Raw genomic sequence first — 23,881 nt, 5'->3', positions numbered from 1 at the left:
CCTCTGTACTCCAACCACAAAGATTATCTATTTCCACTGATAACTCAGACCCCTGACAAATGGTGGACCTAACCAAGACAACAAGAGGGTTTTTCTAAAGAGGCTTTTGCAATTCACAAATAAATCTGTACTTTGCTCAATGGAGAAATTTTACAGGTAATTTCATGACAAGTCAAGACTACAGAAATTCAGGACTACTACTCATCAGCTGCAAAATGCTACTGCTATAATAAGAAAAAGCTCACCAATATATGAATAACACAGCCTTAGTACAGTGGAAACAATATTTTATTTGTAAAATAACAACCAAGTGGTATGAGTTGCCTAAACCATCTGGGCAACAATATATTACACAGAATCGCTAATACAGTGAGTGTGGCTGTATTTACCTAAAGAACCCCTTTCCAATGTTAATTCTTCAGTGTGTCTTGCATTTTTTATATCTGTAGAGCTTAATGAGTGATGGGTATATAGAATAAACTGTGGAACTTTAGAAGACACATATGCAAAACTTTAACAGTGCAACTAGTACAACTGGAAAAATTACATGAAACAGAAAAATAATACAACCAAAGGATAAGAGTTTGATTGTTGTGGCAGTGGTGAGATCATAAATGAATTTTTTTCTCATTTTGATTTCTGTTAATGTGGTTTGGGCAGTAAATAAGAATTAATAAGTAAAACAGCACTAATTAAATCAGTGCGGTGCTGGCATAAGAACAGACAAGACAGATCAATGAAATTGAACTGACAGTCAGATCCTGGTATAAGAACTTAACATGTAATAAAACAGGCAAAACAGACCAGAGTGGGAAGCGGGTGGGGAAGAGAATTTAACAAATGGTAGTGAAACTACTGGTTAGCTATTTGGAAAAAAATCCATTGTGATCCTTATCTCACGGTATACATAGCAAAATGAAAGTGAAGTCGCTCAGTCGTGTCCGACTCTGCGACCCCATGGACTCTAGCCTACCAGGCTCCTCCATCCATGGGATTTTCCAGGCAAGAATACTGGAGTGGATTGCCATTTCCTTCTCCCAGGGTATACATATACCACACTGAATTTCATATGGATTAAAAATTCTGAAGCATTAAAAAAAAAAAAAAGCCCTGGTAAACATTTGATATCAGGATGTGAAATATTATAAAACAGTGGCAGAAATTACGATGAAAAAGATCAATAGATGAAAGCCACAAAAATTAAGTCTTCAAAAAAAAAAAAAGGGAAGAGTCAGCAACAAACACGACAAAAGATCATTACTATACAAACAGTGCAAACACACACATTCAAAAAGTAAATAGAATGATTAGTTTACAAATAAAAAATTGCTCAGGTTCACTAGCAATTAAAAAAAATTACTTTAAAGTGTAAAAATTAGTAGTAAAGTATAAAAAATTAGTATTAGGATGACAAAAATGTTAAGCTGAGCACTGATTTATTGGGTACAGTGTTAACTGGTGTCCTTTTGCAAAGCAAGTTGATAACATGCACCAATAACCTTCCATTTTCATAGTCTTTCACCCAAAAGTTCCCTTTTGAAAATCCAAGGAAATACTTGCAAACCAGCCAGACTCTGAAATGTGTGTTAGTACTTCAGGGCTTCCCTGGTGGCTCAACTGGGAAAGAATCTGCCTGCAATGCAGGAGACCCAACTTCAGTTCCTGGGTGGGGAAGATCCCCTGGAGAAGGTAATGGCAACCCACTCCAGTATTCTTGCCAGGAGAATCCCCTGGATAGAGAAGCCTGGTGGGCTACAGTCCCTGGGGTCACAAGAGTCAGACACGACTTAGCAACTAAACCACCACCACCACCACAGAAACACTTGTACATGTGGACAAAGACTTCTGCCCAATTTTATCCAAGAATATTGTTTATAATATCCTAATATTGAAAACAACGTCCAATATGAGGGAAATGGTTATAACAAATTCATAAGAAAAAAGTATTATTGAAGCACAAAAACTACATTTACAAAGTATCTGTAATAACATTAAGTATTTAATGTTCACTTTACAAAGCAGAATATAAAGACATGTAAAGTATGATGTTTAAAGATTAAAAAAATGCATAGAAAAGATGTGTCAAAATATTAACAGCGGGTTGCCTGTGTGTGGTAGTAATATGGCCAGACAGTTTTCTGTATATTCTACATTTTCTACAGTGATCATGTATTACTAACGCACTATGATGATGAGAAGAAAATAGAGCACTAAAAATAGAATTTTAAAGGATAAATAAGCATACCACACACAAATACAATGAGGTGTTTATATTTCCACCAATTATTTACTGCTATGCAACTTAAGCTCTTGATATGCACATTTAAGTTAGAAATTAAAGAAGTAACCGGGGCGGGGGAGGGGGTGGGGCGGGGCTGGGGGGGAGTTGCTGCCCTGGCCTATTAGCGTTTGATTTGTCTTAAAGATCATTATTGAAGAACACCTAGGAGCTACTTTACACCAGGGTTTCGATGGTTATCTAAGATTTATCAGTTGTTTTCTAGAAAATACAGAGCACCTGTAGCTCCTATTGTCTGAAGGCAAGTGCCTGGCACGGGTGTGGGTCCTCAACAGAGCTGCAACCCTTGCTCATCACTAAGGACCGAAGAACACAGAGCGGAAGGCAGGTCACGGTGGGGACAGGAACGTCCCACGTGGACGCTGCATGGTAAAGGGAGAAGGAAGAAAGGCAAACCCACTGGATGCAGGGACTGGAAAGCAACACAAGACTGAAAACAACAAGTATGGAATTGAAAAAGTCAAGGATCAAAAGCCTAACTCCGAATGACAAGGAGGTTATTTGACCACTTTTTAGAAAAATATATGGGGTAAGAAAATTCAGAGAGAGGTAGGGAACAGAAGAACAGCAGAACGAGGGGATGCAGCTGAGGAATCAAACTGGCTACTGCGGCTACTGGGTTTTCATTTCTGCAGCCCTGCCAATAGAGTAACATTCGAGAAAATGCCAGCACTTGTTAAAAACAATATGTGAGGAAATATTTGTTTTCTTAATATTTAACCAACAGGTTTTTGCTATGTTTTTGTGTTTTGAAAAATAAAAAGGCTAAGGCATATACACAAAAACACGCCACACACATTTTATCCTATTTTAAGCGTCAATGTGTTTGAAACAGAACTCGAGAGTCGATTTTAGGTGTTACAAATAAACTTGAGTCCATAGCACTGATGAGTACTAAAATCCAGCAATCTACAGAAAACTGGAGGAGGTTCTGCCCCAAATCTAGTTCTCTATTCTGTAAAGACACAGAGCCCAAGAACTTCAGGAGGCGTTTAAAAGATTAACCTTCAAAAGAAAGTTGCAGATCTGCTTTGCATATTTCAATATCCAACCACCACAGTGATAAACGCTTTGTGTGACAACTAAATACCCACACTGGAGAGCAAAGGATAAAGTCTGTGTGTTGGTTCGGAGTGGCTCAAACCTGGTACAACCCTGACAATTTCTGGTATGTCTACATCCACCTGTACTATTATTTAGTTAATATTTTCTTCAAATCAACTTGCTTTTTGAAAAAACTCTAATACCTACTTTAGCCTTGTCCTAAGCAAGAGAAATTGCCAGTTTAATGCTATTTATATTCTGAATACATATTAAATAAATGCTTAAATATTTAAATAAAAGACCATCTAAAAACACTGTATAGGTTACAAGTTGTGAGGCATACCACCCTTAGAAAATCCAATCCGATTCCAATTTCTCTAATGAAGCAAATCTTGAAATTGTTTAAATTCCAAGCTTTATTCCTAATGCAACTACAAAAAGTCCTCATTTTAAAATTTCTAATCACTTACATTCTGAAGTGTTTGGTTTTCTGTACAAGTATATGCTATAAAAAATAAAAAACTTGTAAGAAAAATAATCTCCTGTAAATGAACAATAAGTCACATGTATATATTTGACAGTATTTCCTTAAAGGAAGCCAGTCTATAAAATCTTTGATCATGCCACCTTGTGATAACTGTTTTCTTATCATACAGCTTGCACACTTAACTAATTCTCATGTAATCTTTCAAATACATATTTCATTTCTCACGGATATACTTACTATTCTATGTTTTCTTCCATAATCCTTTCCCTTCTTTTTGTACCTCTCATTTCATACAGCAGGTGATTAATAAATGCTTGTGAAACTGAACAAAATCAATACAAACTAAAATCTTATGGTCACAACAAATTGTGTATTTGTATCACGCAAAAAAGGACCTTTATTTTAAGTTGTGTACTTCCTTAAAAGTAAGGCTTTTGTCAGACATTTATACTCTGGAAAACATACAACAATTAAAAAGTGCAAACACACTGTGTGGGACAGCTTAAAGGGTATATAACCTTAAAGTTGGTACATTTTATAAATTAGGCTTTGATAAATTGTATAAAGTATTTATTTAATTTAAAAAAGTCTGCTTTTCAAACACATAGGTACTTCATTGTTACCCCCACTTCCACAAGACTCACATGAAAATAAAACACTTAATACAGAAAAGGAGGAAAAGGTCAACTGGAAAGGAAGAAAGCCAAATGAAAGGAAGAAAAGAAAACCAGTTCACAATATTTACTTCTGCACTCTCTTTCTGGTTTTTGAACCTTGAAGAGAAAACAAAGAGATTTAAATCATTAATCATTACTTTACAAAAGCAAAATAACAGATACATAAGCTTTTCCATATACAGTTACTAATATTCAAAATCTAACTGCGATTTTGTGGAGTAGTCAGTGGAGATGAAATTCAGACACCAATTTATAACTGTTAATACCCTGAAAATCTTAGGAAATTGTGTCATTTTTTTTAGTGTGTCAAAAGACATGCTAACAAAGTCTACCTTCTACTTGGAGGTTATATGAGAATGCATCCACTGGTAAAATATACCCCATTTACACTGGTCATGAACTATTTCTCCCCTAAATTTTTATTGTGCAATTTAAAACATTAACTTCTAATATAAATCATAGCCAACGAGGTAGGTGTTCCTTGGGGGAAAGCACTGAGTTACACTATTATGAAAAGCCAGGAATTGTGCCTAGAAGCGTTGCTTTTTAAAGCCTGCTCCCTCTACTCTTCAGGCAGGAGAGCAGTGGGCTATTCCGAAATGCTAAGTCTTGTCCACTAGGAATTAAGTAGATCCCAACCAAGTTGCCTTCTAGAAAAGCGTCACATCTGACATTGGCCTACGTGCCTTCGGACAGCTCCTGGGCTGGGAGAAACCAGCGCTTCTTTATCTGGGGCACGCGGATCCGCCTCCCCAAGGAGACTCTGTCCCCCCACACCCCAGGCCACCTCCACCTCGAGCATAGCAGAGGCAGAAGGACGAGCCCGGCCCAATCACAGCCGCCTGTGCTGGCAAGTGGAGTGTGCCTTCCAGGCCTCGGGCTTCCTTCCGCCAGGAGAGAGCAGCGGAACCAGGGTGAGGGCAGCGAGGAGCCCGCAAGTGATCAATGAGCGCACTGAACAACAAAGAGATCAATACTTCTTTTCTGAAGTGAACAAAACATCCTTTGAATCTAGGACAAAATATCTACCACACATGTCTAATCACACACAGTTTCTAAAGGCTTTCTGATTATAGGTTTATTTAGGTACTTAATCGGAAGATCAGTGTTTTGTTTTTTTATTTCTCCAGGTTCTAGTTTCTATTCAGGTGCCATACATTTCAATTCATGCAAACTTTAATCTTATATAAATGCCTTTTTTTCACCACCACTCATAGTGCTCAGCCTAATACTATGGTGGGCTTAAGAGTTTTTCTTCAATTTTTGTGATATGGCCTTCTTTTAAAAATACCCCATGGCAGACTTTTAGGTTTTTATTATAATAACTTTGAAATTAATTTTGCATAGAAAACTGAGACCGCTGTGATTGTCTGAAACTGGCATAACAGAATAACACAAAATCAAGGTCAAAGGGAATACATCTCCCTTTCAATAAAATCTGAATCTACTGCCACGTTACAAAGGACACTAAAGTTAACAGTTATAACTACTTTCTCATTAATGTCCTAATTTGACATTCTACTCTTAGATTAACTACCACACTGCTACTTATCCCCATTCAATCTAGATTTAAAGTTTTCCACTGCAACTAAAAATGCCATCACCACCTAGAATTTATTATATTCTAAGTATTATGCAACGTAGACACCTTGTTACAGGTATCAATTCAAAATGGCTTCTAATAATCAATTCTGACTGTTTCAAGAAAAAACCTATTTCTCCTCCAATCCCTTTAAAATATATACTCATTTTCTTAATATTTTACTATGGGTAAAAGGCCCAATCATAAGACTAATGTGTAAAATTTAATATTTGAAAACTAAAATATACAAGATTGGGATATTCTTCTATGATGCAGAAGGAAAAAAAAAAGTGGGAAATTTCTTTGCAGGGTGCCTTAGAAATATCTCTTCCTTTACTAGACCATAGCTCTTCAAGGGGTAAACATGTCATGCTTTCCTCAAAGAACCCTCAGGAATAGTCCAAAATCCAAGGTACTTCAAAAATACCATCACCAAGAGTAGGCTGTTGAGTACTGTCTATTGTATGAACAGCAGGGACAAAGTACACTAGCCATAAATATCATGGCTATATTAACTAATTTTTAGTGCAATTCTGAAATATTGGCATGGTTTTGAAATGCCAGAATACATGTGGTTTTTTTTTAAAGGTTTATCATTTTGTGGGGGGAAAAAATTACTTGCAGCAAATTACCAAATTTCCTCAATTGGTAAAAATTATGCCTTGCATAAAAATAAAAGGATTAGAGGCCTCTCTTCTTCCTGAAAACCACCCTGTCACCCCCTCTCTTTCTTCAAGAAAACCTACACAATACACATTTTGAAAGCTTTCAGAAAGTGTTCTTACACAATAGACCCCCAGCTAGTCAAAATGAGTTTAGGTGTATCAAGAAAATTATACACATTTTTAAAATGGTCTAAATAGATATTAAAGGGAAGTTGCTCCCATTTTGCTAGGCACAGCATTCTGAAAGATCACACAGTGAGAAAAATCTCTTACCATATTGTAAACCATAAATTGTGTTTGAAAATAAAATTGTTAATGAAGAAACTGACATTTCTAAAGCAGCTGTTAGAGGTAACCATTCTTGAAACATGTTTCTGACACAAAATCTTAAAGCTCTAGAAACACAGAATTCACTGAATCGTATTATGCATTTCTTTAAAAAATTCAAATGTAATAATGTGCCTTCTCCTTCAAGTTACTTTAAATTGATGAATACAAATACATACATTTTCATGAACCCCTGGATGGTTTTTTTCTTTGCAAGAAGCAGTAACATTTTACTATCTCAGGTAAAATTTCTGTCATTTATGAATATTTAGATAGCAAAATACCTTAACCAGCCTTATATTTTAATGGAGAAAAAGAATTACAATGGGAAAATAACAGCATTTAATTAAAGCAATTCAGAGTTTATATGAATAAAAGAGAATCTATTATCTTCATTTTTTTAACATCAAAAAAATCTGGATTGTTAAATTAGTGATGGAGTCTATTCTCTTCTTTTGTCATTAATAAATAAAACAAAGGTACTAATATATTTTCTTACAGTAAAAAACCATCAGTATAAGGATCTTAAATTAAAATTTTAGGCATAAAAAACACTTTTCATAATTATAGTCAAACTGAAAATCAGCACCAAAACAAATATCTCAGATGCTCATTAAGCAAAGTTCAGGGAACAAACGACCCTCAGGCATGAAGGGAGGCAGGAGGCTTCCCCAGGCACAGCTGGGAACTGGCTTCGGTCTACATGGGTATCAACCTTACTATAACAACGTAGGCCCTCTCCTAAACTAAAATTGCATGTTTTAAATGTAAGGGGTTTCTTTAGGTAAAAATATTGTTCGATCATTATAAATACTCCTTAATTTGGCTCCCAGTCACCATCATAGCTGTTGCCATTAGCCTCTGGCTGAGACATACTTCCATGTATTGCTCCCCGGGACTCCTCACTTTCTAATAACAAAATGAACAAGACAGGGGAGGAGGTGCGGGGGAAACAAAAACAGGAGGGAATGGAAGGTGGCAGCAGAAAAGTGAGAGGCACTGTTTCAAAGCCTTTAGCTTCCAGAGTGATGTTACACACTCCCTCTTCAGATGTCCCAAGGATTCTCTTGGGTAAATTCAGATAAACCTAAGGACGAACTATCCATAATATACAATGAAGAAAATGATCGTAAAATCAGGGTGAAGGTGATTCTCTCTCAAAAGTCAATTTTTGCTTTCCAAAAACATGCACCAGTGCTGCTTGTCAAAGGGAAGGAAAAATACAGCACAGGCCTGGTCTACGGGGCACTGACAGTGTGATGAAATTTTTTCCCAAAATTAGCCTTTTCTTTCAGAAATCAGAAACATTTCAGGGCCAACAAACTAATAAATAAAAGGCAGACAGAGAGGAGAGAGATTTGGGTGGGGGGAGGGGGGGGTTGGGGGGTGAATAATGGTACTGTAGCCAGCTCTGAATCTCTCCTCACCGAGGCAAGTAAGCCATCTCTCATGAACCCTGGAACACTCCGCCCGTTTTCTAAGCCCCACAGGTGTGTCTACACACCACAGGCTGGCCATTCACTAACCAGACCAAAGTCCAACCTCGTCTTGCCCTTTGCAGGTGCTGCCTTGCTAAGGTCACTTCTGGAAGCCACGCTTGAAGTGTTCTCAGAACCAGTGTAGGAGTCACTGAAGAAATGACTTTATACTTTGCTTCCTGTTTCAAGAGCTTGGAAAAGTGATGATTCGAGGCTTTAATTCCTTGCAGCCCAACTTGTTGACAGAAGAGTAGGCAGACCCTGTGGTAGGCCATGTACTAACCACCTGACCTGACATGCTCCTTCAAGCCCAGAGTTCTGTGGCTAAGTGTGGGAAGTTGGCCAGAGAGCAGCCAGAGAAGTGTGTATTCTGGTCTGCACATCTAACCCTTTCACAACATTCTGTCATGTAAATGCTCTGTGTCTTGGGTTCCATATCTGCAAAAAGAGACCAACTCCTGGTCCCAACTTCAGATTCCTGGAAACATGATGAGAGTATGTAACACAATGCGTGAACAAGAACAACGTGATGGATGGTGTCTAAGACATTCTCTTACTTTTTTAATTACACAATGAGAATGTTACGACCCAAACAGTTAACCCTTAATTCACTGGGAAGAAATGAAATTTGCGTTTATTATATAAGAACCAATAGACCATTCAACTTACGGGTTTGTGTGGCCTCTTCTGTCTGTTTATCCGAGCATTCCATGTCTTCAACACTAGATTCTACGCTTTCCTCAGCTTCTTTCTTTCTCTTCTTACATACAAAAATTAAAAGAAAGAAAAAGAAATGTGGCACGATGGTTGAGTAAATATACAAGCTTACCAGATATTAGCACGAATCTATCTATACAGGATTGAGTGTGTCAAAACATACAGAATACACACAGCTTCAAGGTTGGGAGTCACCTAAGGAAGGGGTCAGGGATGAGAGAAAATCCGGTTAAGAGAAACTTTACCTATATAGTTAGCCTAGCAGTGGGTACATTTGCTATATCCACCTTTTTATGCTTCATATAATTTATCATTGAAAGTCATGTTTTAGCACCCGGACTGACTATACAGAAACCCTTTTTGAAAGCAAAGTGTTTTACAAATTTAACACCACGGCTTGCTCAAGCCAGTGATACTTACTTTTGCCATTTACACAACGTGGGAGGGGTGGTAGTAAATCCATTTAATAGGAAAATATATACCTGGCCCATGCATTGCGTGAATGGTTATACCCTAAGTTGGTTGGAAAATTGCATTCATTAATCAGCAATGGCAAACTTCCAATAAATGGGTTTGTTTGGTTTTTTTTTTTAAGTTTAAGAAGGCCATAAACCTTACTGTAAAGAAAGAGTCTTAAAAGTATACAGTGCTCCTAAAATCTCAGAAACAGAATGGATTTTCTAATACTCTCTCAGGCCTTTCCTGTTTTCTATGTACTTTTCTAGTCAAGTGTTATTAATACTTAGGAGCTAATGCCTACATTCTATCACAACCAATTCTTTCCAAATGTTCATATAACTTATTTTTCTTACTTTCTATCACAACTATAGTTTCTAACTAGTTCAATACTGTGTAAAACATTTTAAAATTCTTTTTTTCTTGTTACTTTCTTAATTTTATTTTTTATTGAAATACAGTTAAGTTACAATATTGTGTTAGTTTCAAGTATACAGAAAGTGATTCGGTTATTTTTTTTTAATGGAGGAAAATTACAATGTTGTGGTCTCTGTTGTACATCAACACGAATCAGTCATAATTATATACATTTGTTATTATTTAGTCGCTAAGTTGTGTCTGACTCTTTTGTGACTTCAGGAACTGTAGCCCACAGGCTCCTCTGCCCATGGGATTTTCCAGGCAAGAATACTGGGGTGGGTTGTCATTTCCTTCTCCAATCTCCTTCTACATATATATATATATGTGTGTCTCCTCCCTAAAATTCGTAACATCTCTCTATGTGGGTATACCTATAGAAGGACATTAGTAATGAACCGAAAACTTTGTATTTTTCATACAGCTTTATCCCATGTAGTCTCAAATTTAAATGCGTTGAAATCCACATCAGAACTCAGAGCTTCTCTCGGCTTCCTAAAGTAAGTTTGTAGCATTTAGGAAATCATCTGATACCTCCCAAATCTCAGAGATTACAGTACATCAGAAGGTCCTTGTTTATATTTTCCTAACAATTAGTTTTAAGTTAAACTTTGTTGAAAAAATAATTTTCCCAGCTTCAGGCCGTACTGTGTACAGCTATGAAAGAGTATAAGAATGCCTGCTGACAGGACACGGTTCTTTTTCCTAATGGCAAGCATGGGTTCTGTTCCACAGACAACTACAGGGAAAGCACAACTCTATTCAAATGACATCATCTTAAAACCACCAAGTGGTCAGAACTGTTGTTATCTATATACCACAATTAATCCCACTGTTCCAAAACACGCTGAGGGCGGCTATGGAAAGATGAGAACTCAGACATACACACCATGGTCCTGAAGAAAATGCACTGCAAATATAAAAATAATATCCTGACTAAACCTTATGAAACTTTCAAAGGCATTCATTTAGCAGATTTGTATATGGAGGTATTGCTTCTCAAAAATAGCTGGAAGAGTGGCTGTAACTTCATGTAAGTGATGAGAGAAGGGGATAGTGCCTCACATCTTTCTTTTCCAAAGTGTTGCTTCATGATTACCATCTAAACCCTGCTGGGCTGAACAGATTGGTTCGATAATTACATACAATAACTGCAGTGGGCAGGTAACCCTCAGCTGGCACAGGGCAGCTCCCCTGTGAGAACTTCCATATGCAAACTGCACTGATGGAGCACATTAGGTGCCTCTCTCCTGCCGGTGCACAGGCCTGATTAACGCCAGCCAAGACTCCAAGGTTAGCATGTCAGCAGATTTGTGATGCATTAGGCAGGAATAAACACAGACACTTTTGTTCGTTCAGACCAAAATTAAGGAGGAATACTTCAGTACTACGTTGCTTTCCATACGGGAGAGAATGCATTTTCCAGTTTTAGGAGAGCAGATTTTTAACTGCTCATTATAAAGGGAGCTATCCAATATGTTCTACCCAAGAACCCAATGCATTCATCTTGTTTTCAGGCTTATTTAATAAGTAGGAGCTTTCTTTATCCCCATGCAGGTAAATTACAGAGGAATGAAAATCAGACAGTATTCAACCAACAAAAGAAGCACCTGTGTTTGAGCAGGCCGCACCGAGGAAAGCACTGAATCTCCGGAGCCCACGCTCCAGGCGGGCGTCTCTCGCCCGACTCTTCTGACAATGCCTACAGTAAGGATGCAAAGGACCAAAGGTCTACAGACTAAGACCAACGAACAACAACAACCACCTTCCTGTTAAAGAATATCATTTTACAAGGCAATGAGTAAACTTCCTAACCATGTACTGCCAGCTTCTTTCTCCTGGTATCACCAAATGCTTCACTTTGTTACCTGACAGCATCCTGGGCTTCAGACAGTGCATTATTTTGGTTATCTGTGAACAGAAAACAACTTCACAAAGTGTGCTGAGCTCTGACTTTGACATATTCCATATCAGGTCTCACAAGTCTCTTTCTTTACATTTATAAACAAAACCAAAATATTACAGGACATACAAGAGTAATTCATAAGCTTAGGATAAGGCTTTCTTTTAATTCAGCATGGCTAAAATATCTTTTAAAAATTAGGTTTACTTCAAAGGGCATGAGTGCATACATTACACATTATATTTCTGAAGTGCCTAGATATGCTAGGCTACAACTTCTCACCTCTAATTTAAAAACAGGAAGACAAATCAGCTAGATGCATTGAACTGATAACTTACTAACAGTCTAACTGAATGGAGGCCAGTTATAGACTTAAAGCTGTTTTAAGGGAAAAGAGAAGAAAAGTCTTCAGAGACAAAAACCAAGGACCAATTCTTTGCACCCCAACTCAAACATCCAAAGATAACCTCTAAATGCTTTCAGCAGCATCTAAGAGAAGCCAATTAAATTCATGGTTACAGCAAAGGAGACGCGTGCTCAAGGACTGCTGTTGGGTTTTTCCCCCCTTATTACAAAAGTCATAAATGTTTATTATATGGGACTTCCCTGGTGGTACAGTGGCTAAGAATCCACCTGCCAATGCAGGGGACACAGGTTCGATCCCTGGTTGGGGAAGATCCCACATGCTGCAGAGCAACTAAGCCCCTGTGCCACAACTGCTGAGTCCGTGCTCTAGGGCCCACAGGCCACAACTGCTGAGTCCGTGCTCTAGGGCCCACAGGCCACAACTGCTGAGTCCGTCCGCTGCAACCACTAAAGCCCGCATGCCTACAGCCTGTGCTCTGCAACGAGCAGCCATGACCATGAGAAGCCAGTGCATGACAACTACAGATAGCCCTGCTCGCTGCAACTGGAAAAGGTCCATGCACCGCAATGAAGGCACAGTGCAATCAAATATAAACAATTTTTTAAAAATTACTGTTCCCTCTCTTCTGTTCCCTCCCTTCCTCATAGGAAACCATATTTCAAAAAAGTATTTATTATAGAAACTTAGAATGCACAGCTTAAAAAGTTTAAATGTTTGGTACTGCACATGCGTCAAACAAAGGACTGTACACACAAACATGACACTGCAACACACGGTTAATCTTACTGAACTTCTCTGATTAAGGCCACTGAAATCATCAGGCAAATGTCGACACTTAAAAATTACTATTATATTCCTTAACAGTAGCCAGAAATAGAGTATTTGTTACTAGTGGTAACTAAAAGGAAGAAGACAGAATGTATCTTCTATGACCCTAAAGAAACCTATGTACTACACCACAATATTCTGGTTTTATAAATTTCACTATCTAGGCAGAAAAAACTGAGGCTGGGACAGAAGAAAAGCTGGGAGAACCCGTTCAGTATTTCAATCTGGTGGGGGTGAGGCCAAGAGGACTCAGAGCTCGTGGTTCTTCTCAGAACTTCCTTCCACAGGACCATACTTCCTCCCACAAGACTTTTCAGAGTGACATGGTGGTTACCAATAGCGGTGCTTTCACTGTAACAGACCCCTTCCTGGAGAGCCAGTGAGCACTTACATTCATGTGTTCCTGGCCAGCCACTGCCCACGCCCTCGTTACCTGCCCTCCCACCCTGGACCCTCCTGGGGGCAACGGCACCTGCCACTATGCATGTTACACACGCACACGTATCTGGGGCCTGCACCTGTTGAGCAAGGAGTCCACTACTACAGTAAAAACAGAGAGCTACGAGGCAAGCCCCTCAAAAACCATGTAAATGGACGAGTGATTATAGAAATGTTTTGAGAAAAAGTAGGAAAAGATCAGACATAACGGAAAAGAGAAGAGATGAAAAGATGGGAGGTGGGTTAGGAAATGAGTCAGTGACCTAAGTGAAGGGCAGATGAATTTAAAGAATGGTCTAAATGTTACCATACATCAAAGTGATTTATTATTTTAAATGAGCTTGTGTGATAAAGGTTGTGGTAAGAGTAACACATGCTGTAATTTCCTACCACAGTAACCTTGATTCTACTGGAAAAGAGGCAGGAACCCCATCGTGTATTTTCTAAGCACCTACTGCTTCCCTGGTAGCTGACCTGCTAAGAATCCGCCTCTTGCATTGACCTCATTGCCTCTCTTGCATTGTGCAAGAGATCCCGGTCTGATTCCTAGGTTGGGAAGACCTCCTGGAGAAGGGACAGGTTACCCATTCCAATACTCTTGGGCTTCCCTGGTGGCTCAGATGGTAAAGAATCTGCCTGCAATGTGAGAGACCTCGGTTTGATCTCTGGGTTGGGAAGATCCCCGGGAGGAGGGCATGGCAACCCATTCCAGTATTCTTGCCTAGAGAATCCCCAGACAGAGGAGCCTGCGGGCTGCAGTTCATAGGGTCACAAAGAGTCGGACACAACTAAGCGACTAACACTATCACTGATAAGAAGTCATTCAGAGTTCCATAAATGAGTCCAATGTAAATCCCACATATACAGAATTTCACTCTGTGAAGTATTAATTCATTTGTAAAGTGACACAGGCAACACGACATAGTCAAACCCTGATTTTCCTTACATGGCTGACAAAATGTGGAATATCTACGTCCTTCACCAGTTCAAGCTACCACACTCTTATGCCATGAAGAATGAAGCACTGCCTGTAATTAGATGAAAATGGTGCAGCAAAGATCATTGCTAACTCATGAGTGAGCAAATAAAACCAATGCATCTGTAAACTGTCAGAATAAATAAACAAGTGGAAACATTGCAACTAGGTGGCAAGCACACGTGATTGCCTACTCTATGGGCAACACATTTTTTAGCAAAAATTGCTTTCACAAAGTAGGCATAAACGTCCACTTGCTTATCTGGAGTAAACGTGTGTTACTTCTGAGGACCTAGAAACGAGCTGCTTTAGGCACCTACTGTCACCCACACTCCTAGAAAAATACAGCCACTGAGCAGATAAGGAGCTGAAAAACAAGCTGGATCTGGGCACGTGACCTTCAGGAATACTACATGACTGAGAACTTATTCTCATCAAGTAATAAGGGCAATCAAAGCCTGGCAAGATCTCCCAATATAAGCACTTCGGGAAACAGTAAATCCATCTTCCACAGTGTTGGCAACAATGGCTTTTTGAGACTATCATCACTCACATCACAAGCACCACAAATATGATCAAACTCGTGATCACTGAACAACTGAGAGCTATATCCAGACATTCACATTCAACAAGCAAATGTCTAAAGACGCACACATGACAGTACTCTCTTCTGTGTTGGAATTAATATGACCTGAGGCTTCCATCACCTGTACCATTAATGTCAAAACTCCAGCAAAGTCACGGTGCTTCAAGGGCAACTTACAGGGAGAGGCAAATGCATAGCTAGTGATGCTTTAATTGTCTTTAATATTTTATATCTAAAACCACTAGGAGATTTTCAAGTGCCTTGAGTTCCTATGAAGGAAAAAACTATATAAATGCATAATAATAATTATTAATGGTTGTATGGCCCTGAACAATTCATCTAACTTCTGATTTTCACTTTCATCATTTATAAGCAGATATATCTCATATTAGTGCTGTAAAGTCTATGCAAAATAACGTAAAAGTACTGACAGACCGCAGAGTACTACATACATGCTCAAAGGAGACCGAAGGCTGATATAACCAGCGCTGAGCACTATCAAGTCCCCTGGGTAAACTTCAAACTAAGAATTAAAAGCACAAGACTCTGAAGCTGTAATGCTGCAAACTAAAGAGGCCAGTATTTATAAAAATACATATTTCAATGAAAACCAAACCCTCTGTATGTACTGGTGGGGAATTAAACGCTCTACAGGCATTCATGAACAAGTTTCTTAAAACTAAACCAGGCTGCATTAGCGTTCCTATTAAAAACAGACTGTCTGACCTCCCCCCACAATGTATCTATGCCACAACATTTCTAATCCTTAAACAACATGGGTGAATGGTGAACGCAGAATCCTCTGGCATCAGAAGTCCTCTGCTCTACATCAACTGCCTAGGTCCCTTAGTATCAATCAACAGCTTGAGGGAAGAAAGTTAACTTCAAACTCATTAATTTAACCATTTTTAATATGAGTGAGTTATGGAGCTCTATTTTGTAACCTTTATTTCACAGCAATTATCATCTTGTTTTTGTTGCAAAATCAACTTTTACCCATTCCCCATCATTTACTCTTCCAAACCATCAACTTGAACACACACACTCACCAAGTCAATGTAAGCAAGTCTTCATTCACATCCGCCCGATATACTTCATCGCATAAACTGAACTTTAATAATATATGATCTTAGTTGAAGGTGTTGAAAGATTCAAATAAAAATTATTTCATTTGAATCTTTATTTTCCTGACATCAAGACACCAGAAAGACTTGAGAAAATGTACTCAGTGAAACAACAGCATTAATGTTGCAGTTAACATTTACTGATTAATTTATCATGTGTTCAGCACTGGTCTAAGTACTTTCTAAATCTCATTTAATCCACACAACAATCTTACGAGCAAGATAGGCAATATTATTATTTCCACGGAAAGATAACTTTTAAAAAACTCATTATTAAAAATAAATTCACACAAATGTTTAATATAATTCCTAAAAACTAGTCATGATATCACAGAAAAATGGAATCTTGGTCTAATACTGTCTTTTGAGATCCAAGTTTTGAACATATCTTATAAGCATATCTGTTTATTATGTCCAAAAATAAATCTCCCTACATACCGTTCAAAGCACTTATATGATGCCAAATTTCCTTTTCTATCTCTTCCAATAAAAATTAAAACACGGCATGTATGAATAACTGTCTATGAATACAAACTGGTCATGAGGCTGATAAGTGCTATTATTTAAAGTCTTTTAGACTTAAATGCCCAATATCTGCTTTGTCTATTTGCAAAAGGAATGCTTTCCACATGGAAGCTAGAATTCTAAGATACTCAAATTTTGGTTGGCAGTGGTTCTCAGCTATGCCTGCACAACATAATCACCTAAAAATCCTGAGGCCTAGGTCTACTCCCATAGCTTTTGGTTTAATTGGTCTAGGGTGTAAGCCAGGCAATGGAATTTTTAAAAAGCTCCCAGGTGATTTTAATATGCAGTCAAAGAGGCCACCCCCTGCCTTTCATTTGCACCAGAATCATCTGAGGCACCTGTGGTATGGTGCCCTCCCAGATCATAGCATGCAATACACAGCTGGAGACCCCACTGTGAAAGAAAACGCAGTCCTCCCCTCAAAAAGAAAACTTATAAAGTAAACTTGAGGCTTAAAAAAAGTTTTTAACGATTAAAGAAATGAGAATTTTTAAAAAAGAAATAACAAGGCAACCAGATAGCTAATAAGCAGAAAAATAATCATTATAGAATTTGTAACTATACTAGAAATTTCAAAAACCACAGACAGAGCTGACAACTAAATGACATGAAGGAAAGGTCTGGGATGATTACAGATGAGGCAAAAGAAACAGACCAAGAATTAAGTAAGCAGTTAGACATGGAAGATGTGTATATTCTCTACATAGTCAGATGCAACCACAAACATCACTGAGATAAGTGGAAGAATACCTAAATAAATAAAGAGGTATACCATATTCATGGAACAGAAAAGAATATTGTGAAAATATCAGTTTCCCAAAAGTCAATGCAATCAAAATCCCAGAAGTATTTTTGTGGAAATTAGTAAAATTTATAGGTACAAAGGGCCAAAAACAGAAAGAATCTCATAGAAGAACAAAGCTGGAGAACTCAACTATCAAATATTACCACAAAGAAGTAGTTCAAGCAGTGTGGCACTGATACAAACACAGAAGAGCAGGCCGACGGCAGAGAACAGGGCATCTGGAAACACATTCAAGCACGGGTGGCCACCTGAAAACCAGCTTCCTGCTCTAGGGACACCATGATCTTTTCAGTAAATGGTTCAGATCAGCTAGATAACCAGAGGGTAAACAAACACCAATTCACACCATTCACAAAATCAAATTATGTTAAATTACAGACCTAACTGAAAAAGACAAAATAAAATTTCTTGACACAAGAATGATTGTGAACAAAATCTTTCTAGACTAGAATACACAAAGCACTAGCCCTTAACAAACACACACACACCAAAAACCCCTGATTAATTAGGCTTCATTAAAGTTAAGAACTTCTCTTCATCAAAGATGTCATATTAAGAGTGAAAAGAAAAACCAGACTGTATATAAAAAATGTGCAACACATATATTGTGTATATACAAAGTACTTAACTCAGCCAATCAAAGAAAAGCAGACAACTCAGACATATTTTAATGAACCTGAAATGCACTTCACAAAAAAAAGGTTATCAAGACTGATGTGCACATGAAAAGGTGTTCAAAATCAATATTCCCAGGGTATGAAACTAAAACCATCCAGAAATACTAGTGAGCACCTACCGAAGTAGGTAGAATTAACATAATGCAATAAGTAGTGTCAAGAGCAACTGAGACTCTCCTAAGCTGCTGGTCAGAGAGCAGAGCGGACAGAGCCTTGGCAGGATCTGCTGAAGCTATTAAGCATACACAGACCCTACGCCCTGCTAACTCTACTATATACACACCCAACTTGAATTAATTATATGTGTTTCCTAAAAGAATTTATAAGCGTGTTTTTAACAGTGTAATTGCAATCACCGAAAACTGGAAACAGTGCATATATCCATGAACAGCAGAAGAAACAAACGAATCATGATACAGTCATACAGCAGAGTACTGCATGCGTGCTCAGTCACTTCAGTCGTGTCCGACTCTGCAACCCCATCGACCGTGGTCTGCCAGGCGCCTCTGTCCATGGGATTCTCCAGGCAAGAGTTCTGGAGTGGCTTGCCACTGCCTTCTCCGTAACAGAGTACTATACAGGAACAAAAACCAAAAAGACTTCTGCTACTTGCAACAGCACAGAAATTCGAAATACAAATGAATCAAAGACTCAAAAGTATACAAAACACACGGTGGTACTGCTAAGTTTTTTAAAACAGCAAAATGAACTCACGATGTTAGAAGTCATACTGTTGGTTATTCTTAATGAAGGGTAATGGCCGAGAGAGGTTTCAATGAATGATCCACATCTTGATTTAGGAGACATTTAAATGCATGTGTTCACTTCTGTGAAGTTCAAATTTCTCACTTATTTGTGCACTGTGCTGCCACCCTTGTGGCTCAGCTATAAAAGAATCCACCCGCAATGCGGGAGACAGACCTGGGTTCGATCCCTGAGTTGCAAAGCTCCCCTGAAGAAGGGAAAGGCTACCCACTCCGGTATTCTGGCCTGGAGAATTCCATGGACTGTATAGTCCATGAGGTCACAAAGAGTCAGATACAACTAACTGACTTTCACTGCACAGATATCATAATTTCACTTATTTTAATGGACTTTAAAAAATTAGAGGCAAAAGATACTTGACAAAATCCAAATAAGACAATATTCAAAGTAAAGAAATCAATGGGATTTATTGATATAATGGGATTTATTGATTTATTAAGGACAGAAATGGTATGGATCTAAGAGAAGCAAAAGATATTAAGAAGAGGTGGCAAGAATACACAGAAGAACTATACAAAAAAGATCTTAATGACCCAGATAACCATGACAGTGTGATCACTCACCTAGAGCCAGAGGGACATCTTGGAGTGCAGAGTCAAGTGGGCCTTAGGAAACATCACTATGAACAAAGCTAGGGGAGGTGATAGAATTCCAGCTGAGCTATTTCAAATTCTAAAAGATGATGCTGTGAAAGTGCTGCACACAAAATCCCAGCAAATTTGGACAACTCAGCAGGGGCCACAGGACTGGAAAAGGTCAGTTTTCATTTCAATCCCAAAGAAGGGCAATACCAATAAATGTTCAAACTACTGCACAAATGCACTCATTTCACATGCCAGCAAAGTAATGCTCAAAATTCTCCAAGCTAGGCTTCAACAGTACATGAACTGAGAACTTTCAGATGTGAAAGCTAGATTTAGAAAAGGCAGAGGAAACAGAGATCAAACTGCCAACATCCGTTGGATCATCGAAAAAGCAAGAGAATTCCAGCAGAATATCTACTTCTGCTTCACTGACTATGCTAAAGCCTTTGACTGTGTGGATCACAAGAAACTATGGAAAATTCTTAAAGAGATGGGAATACCAGACTACCTGACCTGCCTCCTGAGAAATCTGTATGCAGGTCAAGAAACAACAGTTAGAACTGGACATGGAACAACAGACTGGTTCCAAATCAGGAAAGGAGTACGTCAAGGCTGTATACTGTCACCCTGTTTATTTAACTTATATGCAGAGCACATCATGAGAAATGCTGGACTGGATGAAGCACAAGCTGGAATCAAGACTGCCAGAAGAAATATCAATAACCACAGATACGCAGATGATACCACTCTTATGGCAGAAAGTGAAGAAGAACTAAGGAGCCTCCTGATGAAAATGAAAGAGAAGAGTGAAAAAGTTGGCTTAAAACCCAACATTTAGAAAACTAAGATCATGGCATCCAGTCCCACCACTTCATGGCAAATAGATGGGGAAACAATGCAAACAGTGAAAGACTTTATTTTCTTGGGCTCCCAAATCACGGCAGATGGTGACTGCAGCCATGAAAAGAAATGACACTTGCTCCTTGGAAGAAAAGCTATCAGAACAAACCTAGACAGCATATTAAAAAGCAGAGACATTACTTTGCTGACAAAGGTCCATCTAGTCAAGGCTATGGTTTTTCCAGTAGTCATGTATGGATGTGAGAGTTGGACTACAAAGAAAGCTAAGCGTGCAAGAATTGATGCTTTTGAACTGTGGTGTTGGAGATGAAATCAGTCAATCCTAAAGGAATCAGTCCTGAATATTCATTGGAAGGACTGATGCTAAAGGTGAAGCTCCAATATTTTGGCCACCTGATGTGAAGAACTGACTCCTTAGAAAAGACCCTGATGCTGGAAAAGACTGAAGACATGAGGAGAAGGGGACAACAGAGGATGAGATGGTTGGATGGCATCACTTAATGGACTTGAGTTTGAGCAAGCTCCGGGAGTTGGTGATGGACAGGGAAGTCTGGCGTGCTGCCATCCATGGGGTTGCAAAGAGTTGGACATGACTGAGCGACTGAACTGAACTGAATGGGATTTATAGGGAAAGAAATTCTTAGTAAACACCAAATCCACTTAGATATAGATTTAAAAGCAAACTACCATTAAAAAGCAAAGAAATGTATCAACTGCAACAATCTAAACTTATATAATTAAAATACAGTTTCTGCTATTCTATCATACAAAAACAGCCAGACAGACCTTCACCAAATTTAGATGGTATATTGGAGCAATCTGACTTCAATTATAGGCTACATGGTATAAATTTAATGATGCTGAGGTGTGATCACATCAAAGAGACAGAAGTTGTCCACCAGAGCAGCTGCAGGCCACTGATGGGAGCTGGAAGACCTTTCTTTGCTCTTGTTCAGTCCTCTGTACCATGTTCCAGGCTGAGCGCCAGCAGGAATTTATTTATTATTTATTTAACAATGGTTAATGATTTTTCAGAGGAACTATGGAAAGGTCGACTAGCATCACATAACTTAGAAAAACAAAAAATTGGAAATAGAAAAAAAGGGTACTTGGACATCACTTATAGGGAGCAACAATATATACTGCTTGAAAATAAAAAACTGCAGGCCCATGCTCTAGACCTAGTCAGCAGATCTCCAGGGATGAGACCCAAGAGATTCTAATGAACAGCTCTTTTTGTTGGCTTGGGCAAGGAACTTAATCAAAACCTTATAAAAAAATAGCTAATGGAGGTATTAATGTCTTTTAACTTGCTGAGTTCTTTCCAGTAAATTAAGCTGTTCTTAACCCAGATGGGACAGGGAGAAATTCTTTAAGGACAGAACTACATGTTATTGATCCCTGTAGCCCCGGGGACCTAGCCTAGATCAGGTACATAAATTAGACCCCACACATAATTGCTGAAAGGTGAGTTAAGAGTACACAGTGAATCCAGTAACTGTTGCAACTATACCGACAGATTCTAAGTGCCAGTTCTAATCAACAGTTGAAATTTTTGGCTGCAGTATTTTTTAAGGAGAAACTAATACTTAGTATCTTTCTACTTCAGCTTTATGTCAAACCAAAATTCTGTGCTTTAAATAATAACCCTTAGGTTACCGAGACCAAAAACAGTTACAAGTGGATACATTCGTATTTCACTACACTTTCCAAATTTACTGTACCACAATCAAGCATGGCTATAAAATACTAGATAGAAGCCTTGCTTCATTTTACTGCTGACCAATTCTTATAGGTTTAAAAAAACAAACAAACAACTCTTATCTCTTAGGAATATAAAGAGAAATATACATTGAATTAAACTCATCTGTTTCAGAGATTTGCTGCTGCTGCTGCTGCTAAGTCGCTTCAGTCATGTCCAACTCTGTGCAACCCCATAGATGGCAGCCCACCAGGCTCCTCTGTCCCTGGGATTCTCCAGGCAAGAACACTGGAGTGGGCTGCCACTGCCTTCTCTGTCAGAGATTTGAGTGTCGTAAATACAAAGAATGTACACTTTAAGTTTTTTAAAAAATTATGACAAAGGAAAAGAATAAAGAATAAATATGCAATTATAAGGATTAATACAGCTTCTATGACGAAGCATTATACTCAGCTCTGAAATTCTGAAAACCAGAGCAAAAAAAAAGAGGAATTTCAACACATGTTCCTAAAAAAGAGATGGAATATACTAATTTCTCAGAAAAGAAAGCTTTCTCTTGTTGGAAGTCCTCAGACTCAAAAGTTGGATGAAGCTTGCTTTTATCTGTTTTAGATGTGGTATATTTACAATTTATTTGAAGAAAGTGTTCTGATGCTTAAAAACAAAAACTAACTCTTTCACTTTACAAATAAAAAACAAAAGGCTAACAAAATCAACAATTAATCTACAGTTAAATGCCGAACAAGCAGCTTCAGGATCTTACCTAATCTTAACTTTGATTAATTTCTTTTCAATACAAAAACAGTCTTGTGCCAGTTTTGAGATGGGAAAAAAAAGGGCAGCAAACCAATGAAGGAAACCTAACAGTTCAGCTTTTTATTCATGTTCTTCCCCTAAATGAAGCTTTATACATGTAGGGGATGATCTAACAAGAAATTTCCAGCTTTCTGAACTATCCAAGGACACAAGAGAATTATAAGGTCACAGATGTTAGCTCTGCAGCAGACTGACCTATTCAGCTGTGAAGTCAGCCAACCTGGGGAAACAAAATTTTCTCTAGCATGTAGTTACAAACAACAGTGATTTGCACAGGGAAGGGAGATGGCACTGGACAAGTTCTCAGGACTACAGAGATCTTTATTTTTCAATCAGCAAAATTTTAGAGCAAAACACTACAGAAGCCAGCTATAAATATTAATGCACAAAAATCTGTCCTGAGCAGGATGTGAGCTATATGTTTATACATATATGCAAATTCTAAGTTTACCACCTTCCTGAAGAATTCTACTCAGCCTTCAATTTATCCTCTTCACATAAAACTGGATATGTTTTTCCTCATGGTTGTTGACCACAAAAATGGAATAAGGTACAATTAAGACAAAACTTATGAAAGCAAGAAGATGTATATATAGATGCATATGTATAATTCCAAATTCTGTGATGAAATTATAAAGAAATCTACTATTAGCCAAAAAAGTCAAATTAATGATCCAATTTCAAAATTCCTATCTCCTCTGAAATTAAAAAAATTATGAAAAACTTTTAATATGCTGTTTATTCTAAAGGGAGAAAATCTGTTTTTAACTCT

At 38.2% G+C, this 23,881-nt stretch overlaps 1 protein-coding gene across 14 annotated transcripts in view; it reads right to left on the bottom strand.

Annotated features, from left to right (window-relative positions):
• Positions 1-638: 638 nt before the first annotated feature.
• VRK1 (VRK serine/threonine kinase 1) overlaps positions 639-23,881 on the bottom strand; it is a 157,647-nt gene continuing 134,404 nt past the window's right edge. For 11 of the 14 annotated variants that reach the window (XM_061395265.1, XM_061395267.1, XM_061395275.1 and 8 more), the window contains 2 exons: positions 9,229-9,319; positions 639-4,603 (listed from right to left, as the gene is read on the bottom strand). In XM_061395265.1, coding sequence (XP_061251249.1) covers positions 4,572-4,603; positions 9,229-9,319 — 123 coding nt within the window. In that variant the 3' untranslated portion in view covers positions 639-4,571. The remainder of the gene's footprint in view (positions 4,604-9,228; positions 9,320-23,881) is intronic. The other 3 variants (XR_009732178.1, XM_061395266.1, XM_061395268.1) reach the window with 1 other exon arrangement.

This window comes from Bos javanicus, chromosome 21 (assembly GCF_032452875.1).
Source record: "Bos javanicus breed banteng chromosome 21, ARS-OSU_banteng_1.0, whole genome shotgun sequence".
In the NCBI taxonomy this organism is placed as follows: domain Eukaryota; kingdom Metazoa; phylum Chordata; class Mammalia; order Artiodactyla; family Bovidae; genus Bos; species Bos javanicus.
Note: the sequence above shows the minus strand (reverse complement) of the source record. Positions and strands in the feature narration are given on the sequence as shown.